A 22,851-nucleotide genomic window follows, 5' to 3' on the forward strand; every position below is an offset into this window, starting at 1 on the left:
GCATGCTTGCTATGGACAACAGATGGCAGATGTTCATAGACCTCCTCTCGAGAAGGGATATAAACATAGACATGGGTCCTCATGGCCCCACTGATATGCAGCAAGGTGCTCTCCAGCTCCTTGCTAGCAAGGAAGTGCGGCTGGCCCATGAGTGGGATGCTGGTGACAGGGAACATGGAAGTGGGGGTGTCTTCTGAAAGCACCCCCGCTTCTCCCCTGTTGACTCCCCCTCAGTCAGAGCCCCACATGCTTTCTCAGACCCCGATGGGCGAGTCTGCCCCTGTACCGTTACAGGAGGAGCCGTCTTTGACGGAGCTCTCAAAGGCTCCAAAACCCAGAGGGTGTTTGTTAGAAGAGTCAAAGCAAGGACTGTAGGGAAGTGAGCAGCCTGCCTCTACCTCTGTTGAAGCCACAGGGGTTTCACCTCGTAGAAGCACACATAAGAGAAAAAAGCCACAATCCTAGATGCACAAAGGTATGCACATGGGTGTATGAACAAACATATGTATTGTGTTCCTAACACAGATGAGACTGCACACAGGGAGGTTCAAGTAACATGACCTCAGTCTTTATTAAGACACTCCAGAGTGAGGAACAGGCCTGAGGGGCCAGCTTACATACAGTGCTTCCAAGGGATGCTGGGATCCCTTCGGACTTCAAGGGATGCGCTCCCTGGTGGCGGAACATGGGAGTGCATGCTTTACAGATATACAACATCACTCCCCCCCAAAGTCAAAGTGAAAACTATTTACAAGGTGAGGCGGTTGGGAGCCTTTCTTTCCCTGGTGGATCGCCTCGGTACAAATGTCTGTTCTGGTGTGTTGGCTGTGCCCTCGCTGAGCTGGCGTGTTGTTGGCCCTGCAGGGCTGCTGGGTGAGCCTGGCCTTGCTGGGCTGTTGGGCATAATGGGTTCGATTTCCTGGTCCGGGGTGGTGTCGTTGATCCTTTGGGTGTGTGTTGTGGGCTCAAAAAAGGTGGTGTCTGCTATGGGTTGTTCAGGGCAGTCTGTGAACCGCAGCCTTGTTTGGTCTAGGTGCTTTCTGCAAATTTATCCATTGTCCAGTTTGACTACAAACACCCTATTCACTTCTTTAGCTATCACCGTGCCCGCGATCCACTTGGGACCATGTCCATAGTTCAGCACATACACAGGGTCATTCAGATCAATTCCTTGTGACACAGTGGCGCGATCATCATTTACATTTTGTTGCTGCCGCCTGCTCTCTACCTGATCATGCAGTTTGGGGTGACCAGCGAGAATCTGGTTTTAAGTGTCCCTTTCATGAGTAGCTCAGCCGGGGACACCCCTGTGAACGAGTGGGGTCTCGTGCGGTAGCTGAGCAGTACTCAGGACAGGCGGGTTTGGAGTGAGCCTTCTGTGACTCGTTTAAGGCTGTTTGATTGTTTGTACTTCCCGCTCTGCCTGCCAATTGGAGGCTGGTTTAAACGGGGCCGAGGTGACATGTTTGATCCCATTGTGGGTCATGAATTCTTTAAATTCGGCACTGGTGAAACATGGCCTGTTGTCACTGACCAGTATATCAGGCAGGCCGTGGGTGGCAAACATGGTCCTCAGGCTTTCAATGGTGGCGGTGTCGGTGCTTCCCGACATTATTTCACATTCAATCCATTTTGAAAAAGCATCCACCACCACCAGGAACATTTTACTGAGAAACTGGCCTACATAGTCGACATGGATCCTCGACTATGGTCTGGAGGGCCAGGACCACAAACTTAGTGGTGCCTCTCTGGGCGCGTTGCAAAACTGAGCACACACGCTGCATTGCTGTACATAGGACTCATAAGTCCATCACACGTGGGATCTGGCTATCACTTTCATCATTACTATACCAGGGTGTGTGCTGTGGAGATCTGAGATGAACGTCTCCCTGCCCTTTTTAGGTAGCACTACGTGGTTACCTCACAACAGGCAGTCTGCCTGAATGGGCAGCTTGTCCTTTCGCCGCTGGAACAGCTTGATTAGCTCTTGCATTTCAACGGGATGCTGGCCCAGTTCCCATACAGAACACAGTTTTTTACTTGGGACAGCAGAGGATCTTGGCTGGTCCAAATCCTAATCTGGTGGGCCTTGACAGGTGATTTATCATTTTCAAATGCTTCCATGACCAGCAACAAGTCTGCGGGCTGCGCCACCGTCAACAAATTTGCAGGCTGTGCCATTTCCACCCCTATGGTGGGCAATAGAAGCCGACTGAGAGCATCCGTACAGTTCTCGGTGCCTGGCCGTGGCGGATGGTATAGTTATATGCTGATAGCGCGAGTACCCACCTTTGTATGCGGACTGAGGCATGAGTATTTATCCCCTTGTTTTCAGCGAATAGGGATATGAGGGGCTTGTGATCGGTTTCCAGCTCAAATTTTAGGCCAAACAGATACTGATGCATTTTCTTTACCCCGAACACCCACGCTAATGCCTCTTTCTCAATCATGCTGTAGGCCCTCTCGGCCTTAGACAAGCTCCTGGAGGCATAGACGACAGGTTGCAACTTCCCCGCAATGTTAGCTTGTTGTAATATACACCCGACTCCATACGACGATGCATCACATGCTAGCACAAGTCTTTTACACGGGTTATACAATGCAAGCAGCTTGTTGGAGCATAAAATGTTTCTGGCTTTCTCAAAAGCAATTACTTGATTTTTTCCCCATACCCAGTTCTCACCTTTACGTCATAACACATGTAGGGGCTCTCAAGAGGGTGCTTAACCCCAGTAGGAAGTTACCAAAATAGTTGAGGAGTCCCAGGAATGACCGCAATTCCGTGACGTTCTGTGGCCTGGGCGCATTCCTGATAGCCTCTGTCTTGGCATCTGTGGGCCGAATGCCATCTGCCACGATCTTTCTTCCCAAAAACTCCACTTCTGTTGCCATGAAGATACATTTCGACCTCTTCAGCCGCAGCCCTAGGCGATCCAGTCACTGGAGGACCTCCTCCAGGTTTTGTAGGTGCTCGACGTTGTTCCAACCCGTGACCAATATGTCGTCCTGAAAAACCACCGTGCATGGTACCAACTTGAGTAGGCTCTCCATGATTCTCTGGAAGATCGCTGCAGCCGACCGAATTTCAAACGGGCATCTGTTGTAGATGAACAGTCCCTTGTGCGTGCTGGTGCAGGTGAGGCCCTTCGAAGACTCCTCCAGCTCCTGCGTCATGTAAGCCGAAGTCAGGTCGAGCTTGGTGAACGTCTTGCCTCCTGCCAGCATCGCAAATAGGTCATCTGCCTTAGGTAGCGGATATTGGTCCTGTAGCGAGAAACGATTAATAGTTACTTTATAATCGCCGCAGATCCTGACCATGCCATCACTTTTGAGTACTGGAACAATCGGGATGGCCCACTCGCTGAATTCCACTGGGGAGATGATACCCTCGCATTGCAGCCTGTCCAGCTCGATTTCCACTCTCTCCCTCATCATGTGGGGTACCGCTCGTGCCTTGTGGTGAATGGGTCGTGCCTATGGGAGCAAGTGGATCCGCACCTTCACCCCATAAAAGTTTCCAATGCCTGGCTCAAAAAGGGAAGGAAATTTGTTCAGAACCTGGGTACATGAGGCCTCATCAACATGTGATAGCGCTCGGATGTCATCCCAGTTCCAGCGGGTTTTGCCCAGCCAGCTCCTTCCAAGCAGTTTGGGGCCATCGCCCGGGACAATCCAGAGTGGCAGTTCACGCACTGTGCCCTTGTAGGTGACCTTGACCATGGCACTGCCCAGGAGACTGATAAGCTCTTTGGTGTACGTTCTCAGTTTTGTGTGGATGGGGCTCAGGGCTGGTCTGAGCGCCTTGTTGCACCACAGTCTCTCAAACATCTTTTTACTCATGATGGATTGGTTAGCGCCAGTGTCCAGTTCCATGGCTACGGGTAAGCCATTCAATTTTACATTTAGCATTATAGGTGTACATTTCATCGAAAATGTGTGCACTCCGTGTACTTCAGCATCTGCCTCCTCTCTCTGAGCCTCAAAATTGCTTTGATCCACCATGGACCGATCTTCCTCTGCCATGTGGTGGTTAGCAGGTTTTGCAGAGCTTGCAGCTCGTCTGCAAGCTCGTTGGAGGTGCCTCATTGTTCCACAGCTCTTGCAAACATACCCTTTGAAGCGGCATGAATAGACTGACTTGAAGCCTCCACAATGCCAACAATTCATCCTTTGTTGGGGACTCTGAGTCATAGAAACATAGAAACATGGAAAATAGGTGCAGGAGTAGGCCATTCGGCCCTTCTAGCCTGCACCGCCATTCAATGAGTTCATGGCTGAACATGCAACTTCAGTACCCCATTCCTGCTTTCTCGCCATACCCCTTGATCCCCCTAGTAGTAAGGACTTCATCTAACTCCTTTTTGAATATATTTAGTGAATTGGCCTCAACAACTTTCTGTGGTAGAGAATTCCACAGGTTCACCACTCTCTGGGTGAAGAAGTTCCTCCTCATCTCGGTCCTAAATGGCTTACCCCTTATCCTTAGACTGTGTCCCCTGGTTCTGGACTTCCCCAACATTGGGAACATTCTTCCTGCATCTAACCTGTCTAACCCCGTCAGAATTTTAAACGTTTCTATGAGGTCCCCTCTCATTCTTCTGAACTCCAGTGAATACAAGCCCAGTTGATCCAGTCTTTCTTGATAGGTCAGTCCCGCCATCCCGGGAATCAGTCTGGTGAACCTTCGTTGCACTCCCTCAATAGCAAGAATGTCCTTCCTCAGGTTAAGAGACCAAAACTGTACACAATACTCTAGGTGTGGCCTCACCAAGGCCCTGTACAACTGTAGCAACACCTCCCTGCCCCTGTACTCAAATCTCCTCGCTATGAAGGCCAACATGCCATTTGCTTTCTTAACTGCCTGCTGTATCTGCATGCCAGCCTTCAATGACTGATGTACCATGACACCCAGGTCTCTTTGCACCTCCCCTTTTCCTAATCTGTCACCATTCAGATAATAGTCTGTCTCTCTGTTTTTACCACCAAAGTGGATAACCTCACATTTATCCACATTATACTTCATCTGCCATGCATTTGCCCACTCACCAACCTATCCAAGTCGCTCTGCAGCCTCATAGCATCCTCCTCGCAGCTCACAGTGCCACCCAACTTAGTGTCATCTGCAAATTTGGAGATACTACATTTAATCCCCTGGTCTAAATCATTAATGTACAGTGTAAACAGTTGGGGCCCCAGCACAGAACCTTGCGGTACCCCACTAGTCACTGCCTGCCATTCTGAAAAGTACCCATTTACTCCTACTCTTTGCTTCCTGTTTGACAACAAGTTCTCAATCCATGTCAGCACACTGCCCCCAATCCCATGTGCTTTAACTTTGCACATTAATCTCTTGTGTGGGGCCTTGTCGAAAGCCTTCTGAAAGTCCAAATATAACACATCAACTGGTTCTCCCTTGTCCACTCTACTGGAAACATCCTCAAAAAATTCCAGAAGATTTGTCAAGCATGATTTCCCTTTCACAAATCCATGCTGACTTGGACCTATCATGTCACCTCTTTCCAAATGCATTGCTACGACATCCTTAATAATTGATTCCATCATTTTACCCACTACCGATGTCAGGCTGACTGGTCTATAATTCCCTGTTATCTCTCTCCCTCCTTTTTTAAAAAGTGGGGTTACATTGGCTACCCTCCACTCGATAGGAACTGATCCAGAGTCAATGGAATGTTGGAAAATGATTGTCAATGCATCCACTATTTCCAAGGCCATCTCCTTAAGTACTCTGGGATGCAGTCCATCAGGCCCTGGGGATTTATCGGCCTTCAACCCCATCAATTTCCCCAACACAATTTCCCGACTAATAAGGATTTCCCTCAGTTCCTCCTCCTTACTAGACCCTCTGACACCTTTTATATCCGGAAGGTTGTTTGTGTCCTCCTTAGTGAATACCGAACCAAAGTACTTGTTCAATTGGTCCGCCATTTCTTTGTTCCCCATTATGACTACCCCTGATTCTGACTGCAGGGGACCTACGTTTGTCTTTACTAACGTTTTTCTCTTTACATATCTATAGAAACTTTTGCAATCCGTCTTAATGTTCCCTGCAAGCTTCTTCTCGTATTCAATTTTCCCTGCCCTAATCAAACCCTTTGTCCTCCTCTGCTGAGTTCTAAATTTCTCCCAGTCCCCGGGTTCGCTGCTATTTCTGGCCAATTTGTATGCCACTTCCTTGGCTTTAATACTATCCCTGATTTCCCTTGATAGCCACGGTTGAGCCACCTTCCCTTTTTTATTTTTGCGCCAGACAGGAATGTACAATTGTTGTAGTTCATCCATGCGGTCTCTAAATGTCTGCCATTGCCCATCCACTGTCAACCCCTTAAGTATCATTCGACAATCTATCCTAGCCAATTCACGCCTCATACCTTCAAAGTTAGCCCTCTTTAAGTTCTGGACCATGGTCTCTGAATTAACTGTTTCATTCTCCATCCGAATGCAGAATTCCACCATATTATGGTCACTCTTCCCCAAGGGGCCTCGCACAACGAGATTGCTAATTAATCCTCTCTCATTACACAACACCCAGTCTAAGATGGCCTCCCCCCTAGTTGGTTCCTCGACATATTGGTCTAAAAAACCATCCCTTATGCACTCCAGGAAATCCTCCTCCACCGTATTGCTTCCAGTTTGGTTAACCCAATCTATGTGCATATTAAAGTCACCCATGATAACTGCTGCACCTTTATTGCATGCACCCCTAATTTCCTGTTTGATGCCCTCCCAACATCACTGCTACTGTTTGGAGGTCTGTACACAACTCCCACTAATGTTTTTTGCCCTTTGGTGTTCTGCAGCTCTACCCATATAGATTCCACATCATCCAAGCTAATGTCCTTCCTAACTGTTGCGTTAATCTCCTCCTTAACCAGCAATGCTACCCCACCTCCTTTTCCTTTTATTCTATCCTTCCTGAATGTTGAATACCCCTGGATGTTGAGTTCCCAGCCCTGATCATCCTGGAGCCACGTCTCCGTAATCCCAATCACATCATATTTGTTAACATATATTGGCACATTTAATTTATCCACCTTATTACGGATACTCCTTGCATTAAGACAAAAAGCGTTCAGGCTTGTTTTTTTAACACCCTTTGTCCTTTTAGAATTTTGCTGTACAATGGCCCTTTTTGTTCTTTGCCTTGGGTTTCTCTGCCCTCCACTTTTCCTCATCTCCTTTCTGTCTTTTGCTTTTGCCTCCTTTTTGTTTCCCTCTGTCTCCCTGCATTGGTTCCCATCCCCCTGCCATATTAGTTTAACTCCTCCCCAACAGCACTAGCAAACACTCCCCCTTGGACATTGGTTCTGGTCCTGCCCAGGTGCGGACCGTCCAGTTTGTACTGGTCCTACCTCCCCCAGAACCGGTTCCAATGCCCCAGGAATTTGAATCTCTCCCTGCTGCACCACTGCTCAAGCCACGTATTCTTCTGCGCTATCCTGCGATTCCTACTCTGACTAGCATGTGGCACTGGTAGCAATCCCGAGATTACTACTTTTGAGGTCCTACTTTTTAATTTAGCTCCTAGCTCCTTAAATTCGTTTCGTAGGACCTCATCCCTTTTTTTACCAATGTCGTTGGTACCAATGTGCACCACAACAACTGGCTGATCTCCTTCCCTTTTTAGAATGTTCTGCACCCAATCTGAGACATCCTTGACCCTTGCACCAGGGAGGCAACATACTATCCTGGAGTCTCGGTTGTGGCCGCAGAAACGCCTATCTATTCCCCTTACAATTGAATCCCCTATCACTATCGCTCTCCCACTCTTTTTCCTGCACTCCTGTGCAACAGAGCCAGCCACGGTGCCATGAACTTGACTGCTGCTGCCCTCCCCTGATGAGTCATCCCCCCCAACAGTACCCAAAGCAGTGTATCTGTTTTGCAGGGGGATGACCACAGGGGACCCCTGCACTACCTTCCTTGCACTGCTCTTCCTGTTGGTCTTCCATTCCCTATCTGGCTGTGGACCCTTTCCCTGCGGTACGACCAACTCGCTACACGTGCTACTCACGTCATTCTCAGCATCGTGGATGCTCCAGAGTGAACCCTCCTCAGCTCCAACTCCGCAACGCGGTCTGTCAGGAGCTGGAGGAGGATACACTTCCCGCACACATAGTCGTCAGGGACACTGGAGTCATCCGTGAGTTCTCACATGGTACAGGAGGAGCATAACACCCGACTGAGCTCTCCTGCCATGACTTAACCCTTAGATACACTTAAATTGGCAACAACAATGTTAACGTTTACTCACTGTTATAGAAGAGAAAAAAGAAAAACTACTCACCAATCACCAGCCAATCACTTACCCCCTTGGCTGTGACGTCACCTTTTGATTTCTTTCTACTTCTTTTTTGCCTTCTCTCCCCGCTGCAGTTGCACAGGTACGCTTCTCGCTGCTGCTGAGCCTTTATAGGCCTCACCAACGCCAGGAACTCCCGCCTCTCGGACTGCCGCCGCCTCTCGCTGCTGCTGAGCCTTTATAGGCCTCACCAACGCCAGGAACTCCCGCCTCTCGGACTGCCGCCGCCTCTTGCTGCCGCTGAGACTTTATAGGCCTCACCAACGCCAGGAACTCCCGCCTTTCGGACTGCCGCTGCCTCTCGCTGCCGCTGAGCCTTTATAGGCTTCACCAACACCAGGAACTCCCGCCTCTCGGACTGCCACCGCCTCTCGCTGCCGCTGAGCGTTTATAGGCCTCACCAACGCCAGGAACTCCCACCTCGCGGACTGCCACCGCCTCTTGTTGCCGCTGAGCCTTTATAGGCCTCATCAACGCCAGGAACTCCCGCCTCTCGGACTGCCACTGCCTCTCGCTGCCGCTGAGCCTTTATAGGCCTCACCAACACCAGGAACTCCCGCCTCTCAGAGTCATCTGGTTCACCTGAGGCCTGCTGGCAGTTGCAGACTGGTGGTTTCTGCCCTGTACATTTCTGCTCGCAAACACAGTTCCAGTTAATTTATGAACATTGCCAGCACTAGTGTGTTGAGAGATTTGTTTAGTGTTATCACTGGTGGACATAAACGCCTGTGCTATTGCAATGGCCTTACTGAGGGTCGGTGTCGCTACAGTCAAAAGTTTTAGTAGGATGGTCTTGTGTCCAATGCCCTGTACAAAAAAGTCTCTGAGCATTTGCTCCAGGTAGCTATCATACTCACATTGTCCTGCAAGTCGCCTTAGCTCGGCGACGTAGCTCGCCACTTCCTGACCTTCAGATCGCTGGCACGTGTAGAACCGATACCTCGCCATCAGCACGCTCTCCCTCGGGTTAAGATGCTCTCGAACCAGTGTACACAGCTCCTCATACGACTTATCTTTGGTTTCACCAGAGCCAGAAGATTCTTCATGAGGCTGTAGGTCGGTGCTCTGCAGACCGTGAGGAAGACCGCTCTCCTTTTTGCAGCGCTTCCTTCTCCGTCCAGTTCGTTGGCTACAAAGTACTGGTCTAGCTGTTCGACATAGACTTCCCAGTCCTCACCCTCCGAGAACTTCTCCAGGATGCCCACAGTTTGCTGCATCTTTGCGTTGGATTTGTATATTCGTCGCCAGTTATTGTGTTCCTAACACAGACACAGGGAGGTTAAAGTAACAGTGACCTCAGTCTTTATTAAGACACTCCAGAGTGAGGAATAGGCCTTAGGGGCCAGCTTATATACAGTGCTCCCAAGGGATGCTGGAATCCCTTGGGACTTCAGGGGATGCGCTCCCTGGAACATGGAAGTGCATGCTTTACAGATACACAACATCATGTGATAAGTTTCAGTTTTATTTATGGCGCAGCTAAATTTATTTCTTTGCACCACTATCTGGTCTTGTCCATTTTTGCCTTTACCTGGGTAGTGGCCTTGTCATTTGGAGTGAATGGTGAGACATTACTTAACCTTGAGCAATGGGACTATGGGTGAAAGGAGTGGCGTGATCATTGTAGGCCTGCTTTATTGTGTTATAAAATAAAGACTTGCATTTATATAGTGCCTTTCACGACCACTGGATGTCTCAAAAGCACTTTACAGCCAATGAAGTGTGGCAGCGGGGGGAAACTTAGTACAGCATGTCGTCATCATCATCATCATCATCATAGGCAGTCCCTCGGAATCGAGGAAGACTTGCTTCCACTCCTGACGTGAGTTCTTTGGTGTCTGTACAGTCCAATATTAAAGTCACAGATTCTGTCACAGGTGGGACAGATAGTCGTTGAGGGAAGGGATGGGTGGGACTGGTTTGCCTGCGCTTCATTTCTGCATGCCCTCAGCGTTGAGATTCGAGGTGCTCAGCGCCCTCTTGGATGCACTTTCTCCACTTCGGGCGGTCTTTGGCCAGGGACTCCCAGATGTCAGTGGGATGTCGCACTTTATCAGGGAGGCGTTGAGGGTGTCCTTGTAGCATTTCTGCTGCCCACCTTTGGCTCGTTTGCTGTGAAGGAGCTCCGCATAGCGCACTTGCTTTGGGAGTCTCGTGTCTGGCATGCGAACAATGTGGCCTGCCCAGCGAAGCTGATCGAGTGTGGTCAGTGCTTCAATGCTGGGGATGTTAGCCTGGATGAGGACGCTGATGTTGGTGCGTCTGTCCTCCCAGGGGATTTGAAGGATCTTGCGGCGACATCGTTGGTGATATTTCTCCAGCGGCTTGAGGTTTCTACTGTACATGGTACTACCCACCCTCCTGTATGTTTCTGAGCCATACAAGAGGGCGGGTATTACTACAGCTCTCTAGACCATGAGCTTGGTGGCAGTTTTGAGGGCCTGGTCTTCAAACACTCTTTTCCTCAGGTGGCCGAAAGCTGCACTGGTGCACTGGAGGCGGTGTTGGATCTCGTCGTCGATGCCTGCTCTTGTTGAGAGAAGGTTCCCGAGATATGGGAAGTGGTCCATGGTGTCCAGGGCCGCGCCGTGGATCTTGATAACTGGGGGTCAGTGTTGTGTGGCGAGGACAAGCTAGTGGAGGACCTTTGTCTTTAGGATGTTTAGCGTAAGGCCTCTCCTTTTGTACGCCTCAGTAAATATGTCGACTATGTCCTGGAGTTCAGCCTCTGTATGTGCGCAAACGCAGGCGTCGTCCGCATACTGTAGCTCGACGACAGTGGTTGGGGTGGTCTTGGACCTGACCTACAGCATGTGGCAGCCATATTGGTGCATTGGAGCAGGTTAAGAAAATCTGGTCATTATGAGGCCATCCCGTGCCTGCTGGGCAACAATGTGCACTGCTGCTGGTGCCATCTCTACATCCACCTCCTCCTCCTCCTCATTGTCTCCACCTGTGCTTCCTTCTCTTCCTACTCTGAAGAAGAAGCTGTGCGCTCTACACCTCGCTCCTCTCACAGCTCCAATACTCACTGCTGCACCATGTTGTGCAGCGCATAGCAAATGACAACCCTGGATACCCTGGCTGGTGCATACTGAAGGGTTCCTCCAGATCCGCCAAGGCATCTGAACCTGCATCTTCAGCATACATATTGCTTGCTCTAAGACACATCTGATAGACATGTGGCTCTCATTATAATGCTCCTCAGCCTCAGTACTTGGCATCCTCAATGGTATCATGAGCCACGTCTTCAGTCGATAGCCCATGGCTCCAAGCAGCCAGCCAGTAAGTCTGTTTGGAGGAGCGAAGAGTTGAGGGAGGGTGGACTGGTGCAAGATGAAAGAATCATGACAGCTGCCAGGGAATCTGGTGCACACATGTATGATGATCTTTTTATGGTTGCAGACGAGGTGCACATTGAGGAAGTGGAAGCCCTTGCGGTTCACAAACACTCCTCGGTGATGTGAGGGTGCCTTGCTGGTCACATGTGTGCAGTTGATGATGTCCTACACCTGTGGGAATCCAGCCAGAGTCACAAAGCCGAGCCCCCGTTTAGTCTGACTGGCTTCATCAGTGGCAAAGTTGACATAATTGGCTGACTTGTCAAACATGGCATCGGTCAACTGGGCAATGCATCTGTGGGCAGCCGACTGTTAGATCCTGCAAATGTCTGCTGCAGATCCCTGGAAGGAGCCTGAGGTGAAGAAGTTGAGGGCAGTGGTGACTTTGACAGCCACTGGTAAGATGTGTCCACCAGGTCCTCTGGGCAGCAGGTCATGTTCCAACAAGCCACAAATTTCTGCGACGAAGTGAGTCCCCTGAAGCACTGCTGCTCAGTCATGTCCAGAAAACTCATCCACTGCCTGTATACCCTGTGTTGGCGTACCTCCTCCGGCACAGTGAAGCCCTGTGCTGACCCCCTCTCTCCTGTGCAGCATCAGGTTGTTGAGGGGAAAGCTGCTGATGTGGCTGCTGTTGTTGGTGCTGGGGCTCATCTTGGTCTGATTCTGAGGTCCAAGGTGAGGCAGCATGCTGATGTCACCTCTGCTGATGTAATACATGGCAGGTAAAGTGGAGATCAGAAACCAAGAGCTGGATTTTAGGCTTTTCAGTTTTCGAGGCGGAAACGGAGGTGGGGCGGGAAAGTTACCAGCAGGGACTAGCCTGCGCTTTGGTAAGGAATTTTCACCATCTGGGCCCTGAGCTAGGAGGCACAGAATGAAGAGAGACTTTGTACACTTTTCGAGGCACAAAAATGGTAAACTTGCGAACTAAAGTGCCGGGCCGTGTGTGCTCCGAGAGAGGCCTTGAGTGGGCGGGTGGGGTGGGCGATGGTGTTAAGGTGTCACAACGAGAGGCTTTGCACACCCAGTGTAGCTCTTCCCGGTGGTGCTGCTGAGCACCGCCGCAAAAACAAATTGGAGGATCGCGAATGAGCAAAGGAGACTTGAATGGCGCCATTCATGCCGCTCCGGGGCGAAACCCGGAGCGCAAAGGACTGGAAAATCCAGCCCAATGTCCCTCAATGTAGTGAGAGTGACTAGCAATGTGGTGAGAGTGGCTTCCAAGGTTTCAGTAATGACCGGTAAACTCCTGACAGCTAAATCTCTGCTCAAAATGGAGTCAGAAAGAGCTTACCTTTAGCCAAGTCAGCAGCATTTATGTGTTTTTCCCAGTGTCAATTAATGGACTCGCGCAATGAGATTCCACCTCCCCTTCACAGGGGAGGTTTCCATGTTGCGTAAATTCAATGCTCAAGAAGTTAAAGCCAAAACATGCTTTTAAGCAGTATCTGAAGGGTCTCTCAACACGCATTTAAGTACTTCAATGAGGTCGCTCGCCTCTGCCGAGCAAGTCCATGACGCACTGGGAAACATGCCTGAGTTAAATGCAAAAGTCGGCGGGATGATGGTGTGTTCCCGACGCGCTGGCAATTTCAGCGCTGTTTACTGCTGACCCACCCCCAGACCCGCACGCTCGGGACTGGGAAAATTCTGGTCTTTGTGTCTGGTTCCTTCTCGGCCAATACTCGGTACTTTTACAGTGTCAGCCAATTTGCTGTCCACAAGTGCATCAAGGAAGTCACAAATACATTATTCAGCAGGTGCGACAATTACATTACATATGTTGTTGACCAATAGCAGCAACATTGAGAGGATAACATAATTCTGCAGGTGGTTTACCCAGAGTTCAGGAGGCCATCAATTGCACCCAGATTGCATTTGAGTCTACGTGCAATGATGTGCCCTGTATGAAAGGATTTTGTTTTTTCATTGGTATACAACCAGCAGCACAGAACCTATAAGTGAATGCCTGCTTTGCAGATCCTCTCACAATGTTTTTATTTTAAGTAAATCATCCGTGCCAGGGGAAGGAAGAATTGAAGGAGGCTCCTTGGAGACCAAAGCAAATCTCTGCAGTCATAGTACATGACCATTCCACCAATCACAGGGAGAATCTGAATGCAGGAACAACAACGCATTACTATAACCAGAATGATTATCGAACGTACCATTGGGATTTTAATGCTGTGCTTCAGATGTCTCGACTGTTCAGGTTAGGGTGGGGGTGGGTGAGGGTGTTACACCTTAAAATACAAGCCAGCCAAAGGATTTCTTGAATAAATGTCAGCCATTGCATGTGTCACATTTAGCTTTGTGAAAATGCCTTACCATGTGGACTGAAAAACAGGATAGCAAAACCACAGCACAACAAGAGTGTGAAAATAACAGAGAAACTTGCTGCCGAACCAGCAATGGTTGGTGCACCAAGCACTAATTCAAAATGCCAGGCAATATATACCACAGTGAAACCATTTCTTAATGCTGTCCACCATCTATAAAGTAACTGTCCCCATTTATTATTTGACCTTCTAACTACTCCTCAAATCAATAGGGTTCTTACACGTTGAGGTCAGTGTTCATAGTTTATTAAGCATGCAGTCCATACAATCGTATTTAATATGTACTTAACAGATAGTACTTACTACCGAACCAGGGATGGATAGGTTGGGGATCCAAACGTGTTACAGTTCTGAGCTCAAGATACAGGTGAATCACACCTTTTTTTAATCCAAATACTCATTGGAATTTGCCACTTTTAATACATTTCTCTCCCCTCAGTTGTTGAGGAGCAGGCTCATAGTTGCAATTCACAGCTGGTTGTCAGAATTATTACTTCTGTTTCATTGCTTGGCCTGTTATGCAGGATTTAAAGCACACATTTTAATGCAGCTCCAGAAACTATGTGGTGAGGGAGGAGTTAACCAGTGTGTGTAGTGATTGTCACAAACCTAGCTGGCCCATTAATAGTACATCAACAACAATTTCTAAGCTTACGATATTTTCAATGAGAGCGAATAATTATAAGCTTCTTTCAACAGTAATATTTTGTATGGCAGGAAATTCCATTGTGAATTGTTTTCAGAGTATTTAGAGATTTCGCAATACGAGTGACTGATAGACCCCATGAACTTCTGGTGTGCTGCACCTGTGAGGATGTAACGTTTCTCCTCCTACGGGAACTCCAGGCATGGGCCTGCTCACCTGGTTGGCTTGTGTGCCTAAATTTAGGGATTTAGTTATTCTCTGGGACACCGAGATCAGTGGAGAGCTGCAGCCAGAAGGTTTTGAGTGCTTGAAATCATCCCTGGGGTTCGCAGGGAAGGGTGGGTAGGTTCTATTAGCAAAATTATAATACTGCATCTTCAGCTTGCACCTGGAGTCACTGCAGACCCTCTGCTCCATCAGAGGTTGGGAGTAGACCCCTGCACAAAGAGGTCTGGGGCATTCAATGAGCGTACTTGGAGCAAGAATGAAAGGGAATCTGGGAATGCCTCCTCCAGTCTTACTAAATTACAAGTGCTGGGCTTGAACTCTTCTACAGACGCAGACACACCTACGCAGGATATCCCGGGACAGTATAATTGGGAAGGTGACCTGATGTATCACATCTATGCTTTATGTTCTTTTTCTCTGCACAAGGGGCACCAGTTCTCCAGCTGCCGGGTAGAGGATAATCTACCCTATCCTTCAAGATATTCTGCATGTTTGGAGTTGAATTCCATCCGTTAAAATGCATTGTTTTTGAATCTATTGCAGTATCCACTGATGAGGTGTGGATTGGAATGAATGATCTTAAGATGCAGATGCTGTTCGAATGGACAGATGGATCCCCAGTAACTTTTACTACCTGGCTGCATGATGAACCAAGTCACTTTAATAATAAGCAAGAGGATTGTGTTGTGATGAAGACAAAGGTGAGGGTTACAATAAAATGTATTAATTTTCAAATTATGACAAATGAGCTCTTTTACATATGTTAATGTATAATGAGTGGAGAAGAGATTTTTTAAGAAAGCTAGATGAAGTGCTAAGGTCAATAGTATGGTGCATGTCCAAGCAAAAAAAGTTTGGGACAAGAGAAGAGATAAATCCATAAGCAGTGGTTAGTTGATACTAAGCTAAGATTATAAAAAGACTGACTTAACATTTACTTAAAAGGGAAAGTAAGATACCATGGGGTCGAAATTGCCTCTGACCGAAATGGGGCGCATTCACTGATTTCTTTGGGGATTTACCGCTCCAATTGTTGGGGCTGTGTCTCAAGGGATTTTGCCTTTTTTTAAAGGTTTTTCTCCAGCAGGGCGGAAGTCGGCGGGGGGCGGGGCGGAAAGCGGGCAGACTCGTGAACGCTGATGACGTCAGCGTGCCGTAGACGTGCCACGTCGCGCTGATACGTCACAATGTTCCTCCCCGTCAGTTAAAGGGGAGGTTCGCTGCGAGCTCTGCATAGGCTTTAGTGGTGTCCACTGGGCCACCAGTGGGTGCTAGGCTGCCTATTGGCCGCCCAGCCAAACCCATGGCCACCATTGTTGGACCGACTTTGGGGTTAACAAGGAGGCTTGATGAGGGTAGTGCGTTTGATGTAGTCTACATGGATTTTAGCAAGGCTTTTGATAAGGTCCCACTTTAGCAGACTGATCAGAGAAGTAAAAGCCCATGGGATACAAAGGAAATTGGCAAGTTGGATCCTAAATTGTCTGAGAGGCAGGCAGCAAAGGGTAATGGTCGACGGGTGTTTTTGTGACTGGAAAGCTGCTTCCAGTGGGGTTCCTTGCTTTTTATGGTATATGTCAATGATTTAGACTTTGTAGGGGGCATGATTAAGAAGTTTGTAGATGATACATAAATTGGCCACGTGGTTGACCGTGAGGAAGAAAGCTGTCGACTGCAGAAATATCATTGGACTGGTCAGGTGGGCAGAAAAGGGGCAAATGGAATTCAATCCAGAGAAGTGTGAGGCAATGCATTTGGTGAGGGCTAACAAATCAAAGGAATACTCAATAAATGGTAGGATACTGAGTAGTGCATAGGAAAAGAGGGACCATGCAGTGCACATCCACAAATCCCTGAAGGTAGCAGGAAAGGTAGATAAGGTGGTTAAGAAGGCATGAGTTACTTTCCTTTATTGGCTGAGGCATAGAATATAAGAGCAGGGTGGCTATGCTTGAACTGTACAAGATACTAGTTAGGCCACAGCTGGATTACTGCAGACAGTTCTGGTCACCACATTACAGGAAAGATGTGATTGCACTAGAGAGGGTACAGAGGAGATTTCTGAGAATGTTGCAAGGGGGGTAGAGGCAGAAATGCTTATCACATTTAAAATGTATTGGATAAGCACTTGAAGTTCCATAACCTACAAGGCTACGGACCAAGAGCTGGAAAGTGGGATTAGGCTGGATAGTACTTTTTCGGCCAGCACAGAAATGATGGGTCGAATGACCTCCTTCTGTGTGGTAAATTTCTATGATTGTATACCTGGGGGCCGAAGTTGCCCACCACCAGAAATGAGTCGCACCTGCCGCTACTGAAGTGTTCCGGCCGCCCGAAGCATGGGGCGGCCAAACCGGAGAAATTCAGCACTTCGCTCTTTTGTTTAAAGCTGGGCGGAAGTGGCCTCATCATGGGGGAGGAAGTGGGGGTGGGGTGGAGTGCCCGACACTGCAAGTCAGCAGCATCACACAGATGACGTCATCGCACTGGCGCGTCATACCGTCCCTCCCTGTCAGTTAAACGGGAGGGCCGCTGCGAATTCTGCAGCCACTTTAGTGGCAAAGACTTGGCCACCAAGGAGGGTTTTGTAAGAACATAAGAAATAGGAGCAGGAGTAGGCCATAGGGCCCCTTGAGCCTGATCTGTCATTTAATACGATCATGGCTGATCAGATCATGGACTCAGGTCCACTTCCCCGCCTGCTCCGCACAACCCCTTATTCCCTTATCGGTTAAGAAACTGTCTTTCTCTGTCTTAAATTTATTCAATGTCCCAGCTTCCACAGCTCTCTGAGGCAGCAAATTCCACAGATTTCACAAATTTACAACCATCTGAGAGAAGAAATTCCTCCTCATCTCAGTTTTAAATGGGCGGCCCCTTATTCTAAGATTATGCCCCCTAGTTCTAGTCTCCCCCATCAGTAGAAATATCCTCTCTGCATCCATCTTGTCATAATCTTATACGTTTCGATAAGATCACCTCTCAATCTTCTGAATTCCAATGAGTAGAGGCCCAACCTCCTCAACCTTTCCTTATAAGTCAACCCCCTCATCTCTGGAATCAACCAAGTGAACTTTTCTGAACTGCCTCCAAAGCAAGTATATCATTTCGTAAATATATAAACCAAAACTGCATGCAGCATTCCAGGCGTGGCCTCACCAATACCTTGTATAACTGTAGCAAGACTTCCCTGCTTTTATACTCCATCTCCTTTGCAATAAAGGCCAAGATTCCATTGGCCTTCCTGATCACTTGCTATACCTGCGTACTAACCTTTTGTGTTTCATGCACAAGTACCCCCAGGTCCTGATGTACTGCAGCACTTTGCAATCTATCACCATTTAAATAACAACTTGCTCTTTGACTTTTTTCTGCCAAAATGCATGACCTCACACTTTCCAAATGTATACTCCATCTGCCAAATTTTTTCCCACTCACTTAGCCTGTCTATGTCCTTTTGCAGATTTTTTGTGTCCTCCTCACACATTGCTTTTCCTTCCATCTTTGGATTGTTTGCAAACTTGGCTACATTACACTCAGTCCCTTCTTCGAAGTCGTTAATATAAATTGTAAATAGTTAGGGTCCCAGCACTAATCCCTGCAGCACCCCACTAGTTATTGATTGCCAACCCGAGAATGAACCATTTATTCCAATTCTCTGTTTTCTAGTAGCCAATCCTTTATCCATGCTAATATATTACCCCCAACCCCGTGAACTTTTATCTTGTGTAGTAACTTTTTATGTGGCACCTTGTCAAATGCCTTCTGGAACTTCAAATACACCACATCCACTGATTCCCCTTTATCCACCCTGTTCATTACACCCTCAAAGAACTCCAGCAAATTTGTCAAACATGACTTCCCCTTCATAAATCCATGCTGACTCTGCCTTACCGAATTATGATTTTTCAAATGTCCTGCTACTGCTTCTTTAATAATGGACTCCAACATTTACCCAAGCATAGAAGTTAGGCTAACTGGTCTATAGTTTCCTGATTTTTGTCTGCCTCCTTTTTTAAATAGTGGCATTACATTTGCAGTTTTCCAATCTGCTGTGTCCTCCCCAGAATCCAGGGAATTTTGGTAAATTACAACCAGTGCATCCTCTATCCCTGCCGCTACTTCTCTTAAGACCCTAGGATGCAAGCCATCAGGTCCAGGGGATTTATCTGCCTTTAGTCCAATTATCTTACTGAGTACCACCAATTTAGTGATTGTGATTGTGTTAAGTTCCTCCCTCCCTATAGCCCCTTGACTGCCCACTGTTGGGATACCGTAAAGACTGATACAAAATATTTGTTCAGAGTTTCTGCCATCTCCATGTTCCCCATTATTAATTCCCCAGTCTCATCCTCTAAGGGGCCAACAATTACTTTAGCCACTCGTTTCCTTTTTATATGCCTATAGAACCTCTTGCTATCTGTTTTTATGTTTTGTGCTAGTTTACTTTCACAGTCTATCTTCCCTTTCTTAATCATTGTTTTAGTCATTCTTTGCTGGCTTTTAAAAGCTTCCCAATCTTCTATCCTCCTGCTAGTTTTGGCCACTTTGTATGCCCTTGTTTTTAATTGGATACCATCCTTTATTTCTTTAGTTAGCTACGGATGGCTATCTTTTCTCTAACACCCTTTCCTCCTCACTGGAGTATATTTTTCTTGAGAGTTGTGAAATATCTCCTAAAATGTACACTGTTCATCAACCTTCCTACACTTTAATTTATTTTCCCAGTCCACTTTAACGAACTCTGCCCTCATACCTTCAAAGTCTCCTTTATTTAAGCTTAGTACACTGGTTAGAGATCCAACTTACTCACCCTCGATCTGAATTTGAAATTCAATCATTCTATGATCTCTCATTCCAATGGGATCCTTTACTAGGAGATTGTTTATTAATCCTGTCTCATTACACAGGACCAGATCTAAGACAGCCTCCCCCTGGTTGGTTCCATTACATACTGCTCAAGGAACCTGTCCTTCATGCACTCTTTGAACTCTTCCTCAAAGCTACCCGGACGAATTTGATTTGTCCAATCAATATGGAGGTGAACAGCATCCAGCATTATTGTGTTCCCTTTTTACAAGCCCCCACTATTTTCTAGTTTATGCTCCGACCTACTGTTAGGGGGCCTATAGACTATGCCCACCAGCGACTTTTTCCCCTTATTGTTCCTTATCTCCACTCAAACTGCTTCAACATCCTGATCATTTGAGCCAATATCGTTTCTCACTATTGCAGTGATTCCATCCTTTATCAATAGAGCTACCCCAACTCCTTTTCCTTTCTGTCTGTCCTTTTGGATTGTCAAATACCCCTGAATATTTAATTCCCAGTCCTAGTCACCTTGCAACAACGTATCTGTAATGGCTATCAGATCATATCCATTTGTCTCTATTTGTGCGGTCAACTCATCTGTTTTGTTACAAATGCTGCGTGCATTTAAACAATTTAAATTTGTTTTTTTACTCTTTTTTCCTGCTTGTTTCCCCTCTCCTTCAAACTCACTTTCTTCATTTTTGCTTTCTAATTCCAGCTTTACTCCCCTCCCTACTGAATCTATTTTCAGGTTCCCGTACCCCTGCCAAGCTAGTTTAAACACTCCCCAACAGCACTATTAAACCTTCCCACGAGGATATTGATGCTGGCTCTGTTGAGGTGTAACATGTCTGGCTTGTACAGGTCCCACCTTCCCAGAAGTGGTCCCAATGCCTCAGGAAACTAAAGGGCTCCCACCTGCACCATCTCTCCAGCCACGTATTCATCTGTTCTCTCCTCCTATTTCTGCACTCACTAGCTTGTGGCACTGGGAGTAATCCGGAGATTACTGCCTTTGAGGTCCTGCTTTTTAATCTCTCTCCTAGTTCCCTAAACTCTGCCTGCAGGACCTCATCCCTCTTTCTACCTATGTTATTGGTACCGATATGGACCACGGGACCACCCAAGAGGGGGTGCCAGGCTGCCTGTTGGCAGCCCAGCTGTACCCGCGGCCATAATTGTTGGCGTGACTTGGCAGTCAGCCGACAAAAAAAAAATAACATGGCGTCGCCGGAAACGCCACCTCCCGTTTAAGGGCAGCCGCACCACCAGCCACAGAAAGGGTACCGACAGTAAAAGCTGTCAGTGGCACCAATCGGCGGCAGGGCCGCTCACGCGGGGCAATTCCGGGAAAGAAGACATTTCCCAGAGGGCAATTTCAGGAAGGGGTCGCCACCGGTCAGTAAGGGGTCAGCGCGTGTACGCCGCAGTGGGAAACAGGCGGAGTGGTTCCGTACACTGCTCGAAACCTGAGGAAGGGCAATTTCAATAATGGCAGCCCCTCCACAGAGACTCGGCAGCCTTTTCGCATCGACCCGTGGCTGCTGCTTTTCTCGGTGGCCACTGGCCTTATAGAAAGGGGCAATTTCGGTCAGTGTAGGACTGGGAGGCCAGTATCCCAAATGGGATGAGCCCTCCAGATGGGCAGAAGTGAATCCTTCAGGGGAGGGTCTTGGCCAGGGATGTGACCTGAAACCCCGAAGCCTGGAGAACATCGTTTTAAAAGTTGTGATCAGCCTCCTTATACAGAGAGCTGAGGGGAACACTGGAAACAGTGGGCAGGCTGGAGATACATCTGCAGTGCACCTCCTGGCATAATGCAAATTAGGTGATCACCTGTTGTCCTCCACAAACTATGGTAAAAATAGCAACTGTTGGGATCGCAGTCACAAATTTTTGAGGCCAAAAGGGCCATTTCCATAAGCTACATCACCGGTGCAGCCCAAGAGTCCAGCATAGATCCAAACTGAAGGGTCTTCATCTGGCTTTAAACATGGGGGCCATGAAATTGGGAGGTTTTGCGCCAGCTGGTAAGATTGGTTTGCTGAAAAAATGGTGGTTGCCTCAGTTCTGCCTGCTTCCGGCGTAAAGCGCGGCAGTCGAAATTTTCAGGCGTTCAGCAGCGCTACCATTGCATGCATGCCTCCCATGTAGATCATGACATCAGTCGGCGTGCAACACCTGAATTGACACACGACTGAGGTTTTGAACATCGCCGCTCTTGATAGCTCCCTCTCCAAACCACGCACGGAAGAACATGCCTGCAGCAGTATTACAGAGATGCTGCCAGCGCTCCTTATAGGGACACACACAAAAACATAGAAACATAGAAAATAGGTGCAGGACTAGTCCATTTGGCCCTTCGAACCTGCACCACCATTCATCATGTGATCATGGCTGATCATGCACTTCAGTAACCCATTCCTGCTTTCTCTCCATACCCCTTGATCCCTTTAGCGGTAAGGGCCACATCTAACTTCCTTTTGAATATATCTAATGAACTGGCCTCAACAACTTTCTGTGGGAGAGAATTCCATAGATTCACAACTCTCTGAGTGAAGAAGTTTCTCCTCATCTCGGTCCTAAATGGTTTACCCCTTATCCTTAGACTATGACCCCTGGTTCTGGACTTCCCCAACACCGGGAACATTCTTCCTGCATCTAACCTGTCCAATCCTGTTCGAATTTTATTTGTTTCTATGAGATCCCCTCTCATTCTTCTAAATTCCATTGAATATAAGCCTAGTCGATTCAGTCTTTCTTCATATGTCAGTCCTGTCATCCAGAGAATCAGTCTGGTGAACTTCGCTGCACTCCTTCGATAGCAAGAATGTCCTTCCTCAGATTAGGAGACCAAAACTGTACACAATATTCAAGGTGTGGCCTCACCAAGGCTCTGTACAACTGCAGTAAGACCTCCCTGCTCCTATACTCAAATCCTCTCGCTATGAAGGCCAACATGCCATTTGTCTTCTTCACTGCCTGCTGTACCTGTATGCCAACTTTCAATGACTGATGTACCATGACACCCAGGTCACGTTGCACCTCCCCTTTTACTAATCTGTCACCATTCAGATAATAATCTGCCTTCATGTTTTTACCACCAAAGTAGATAACCTCACATTTATCTACATTATATCGTATCTGCCATGTATTTGCCCA

The 22,851-nt window shown here is 47.7% G+C and overlaps 1 protein-coding gene across 1 annotated transcript in view; it reads left to right on the forward strand.

Moving 5' to 3' along the window:
* LOC139263974 (macrophage mannose receptor 1-like) overlaps positions 1–22,851 on the forward strand; it is a 367,543-nt gene that overhangs the window by 174,277 nt on the left and 170,415 nt on the right. Inside the window, exon 8 of the mRNA XM_070880074.1 lies at positions 15,421–15,578. Within this exon, the coding sequence (XP_070736175.1) occupies positions 15,421–15,578 (158 nt within the window). The remainder of the gene's footprint in view (positions 1–15,420; positions 15,579–22,851) is intronic.

The sequence above is a fragment of the Pristiophorus japonicus genome, chromosome 5, assembly GCF_044704955.1.
Source record: "Pristiophorus japonicus isolate sPriJap1 chromosome 5, sPriJap1.hap1, whole genome shotgun sequence".
NCBI lineage: Eukaryota > Metazoa > Chordata > Chondrichthyes > Pristiophoridae > Pristiophorus > Pristiophorus japonicus.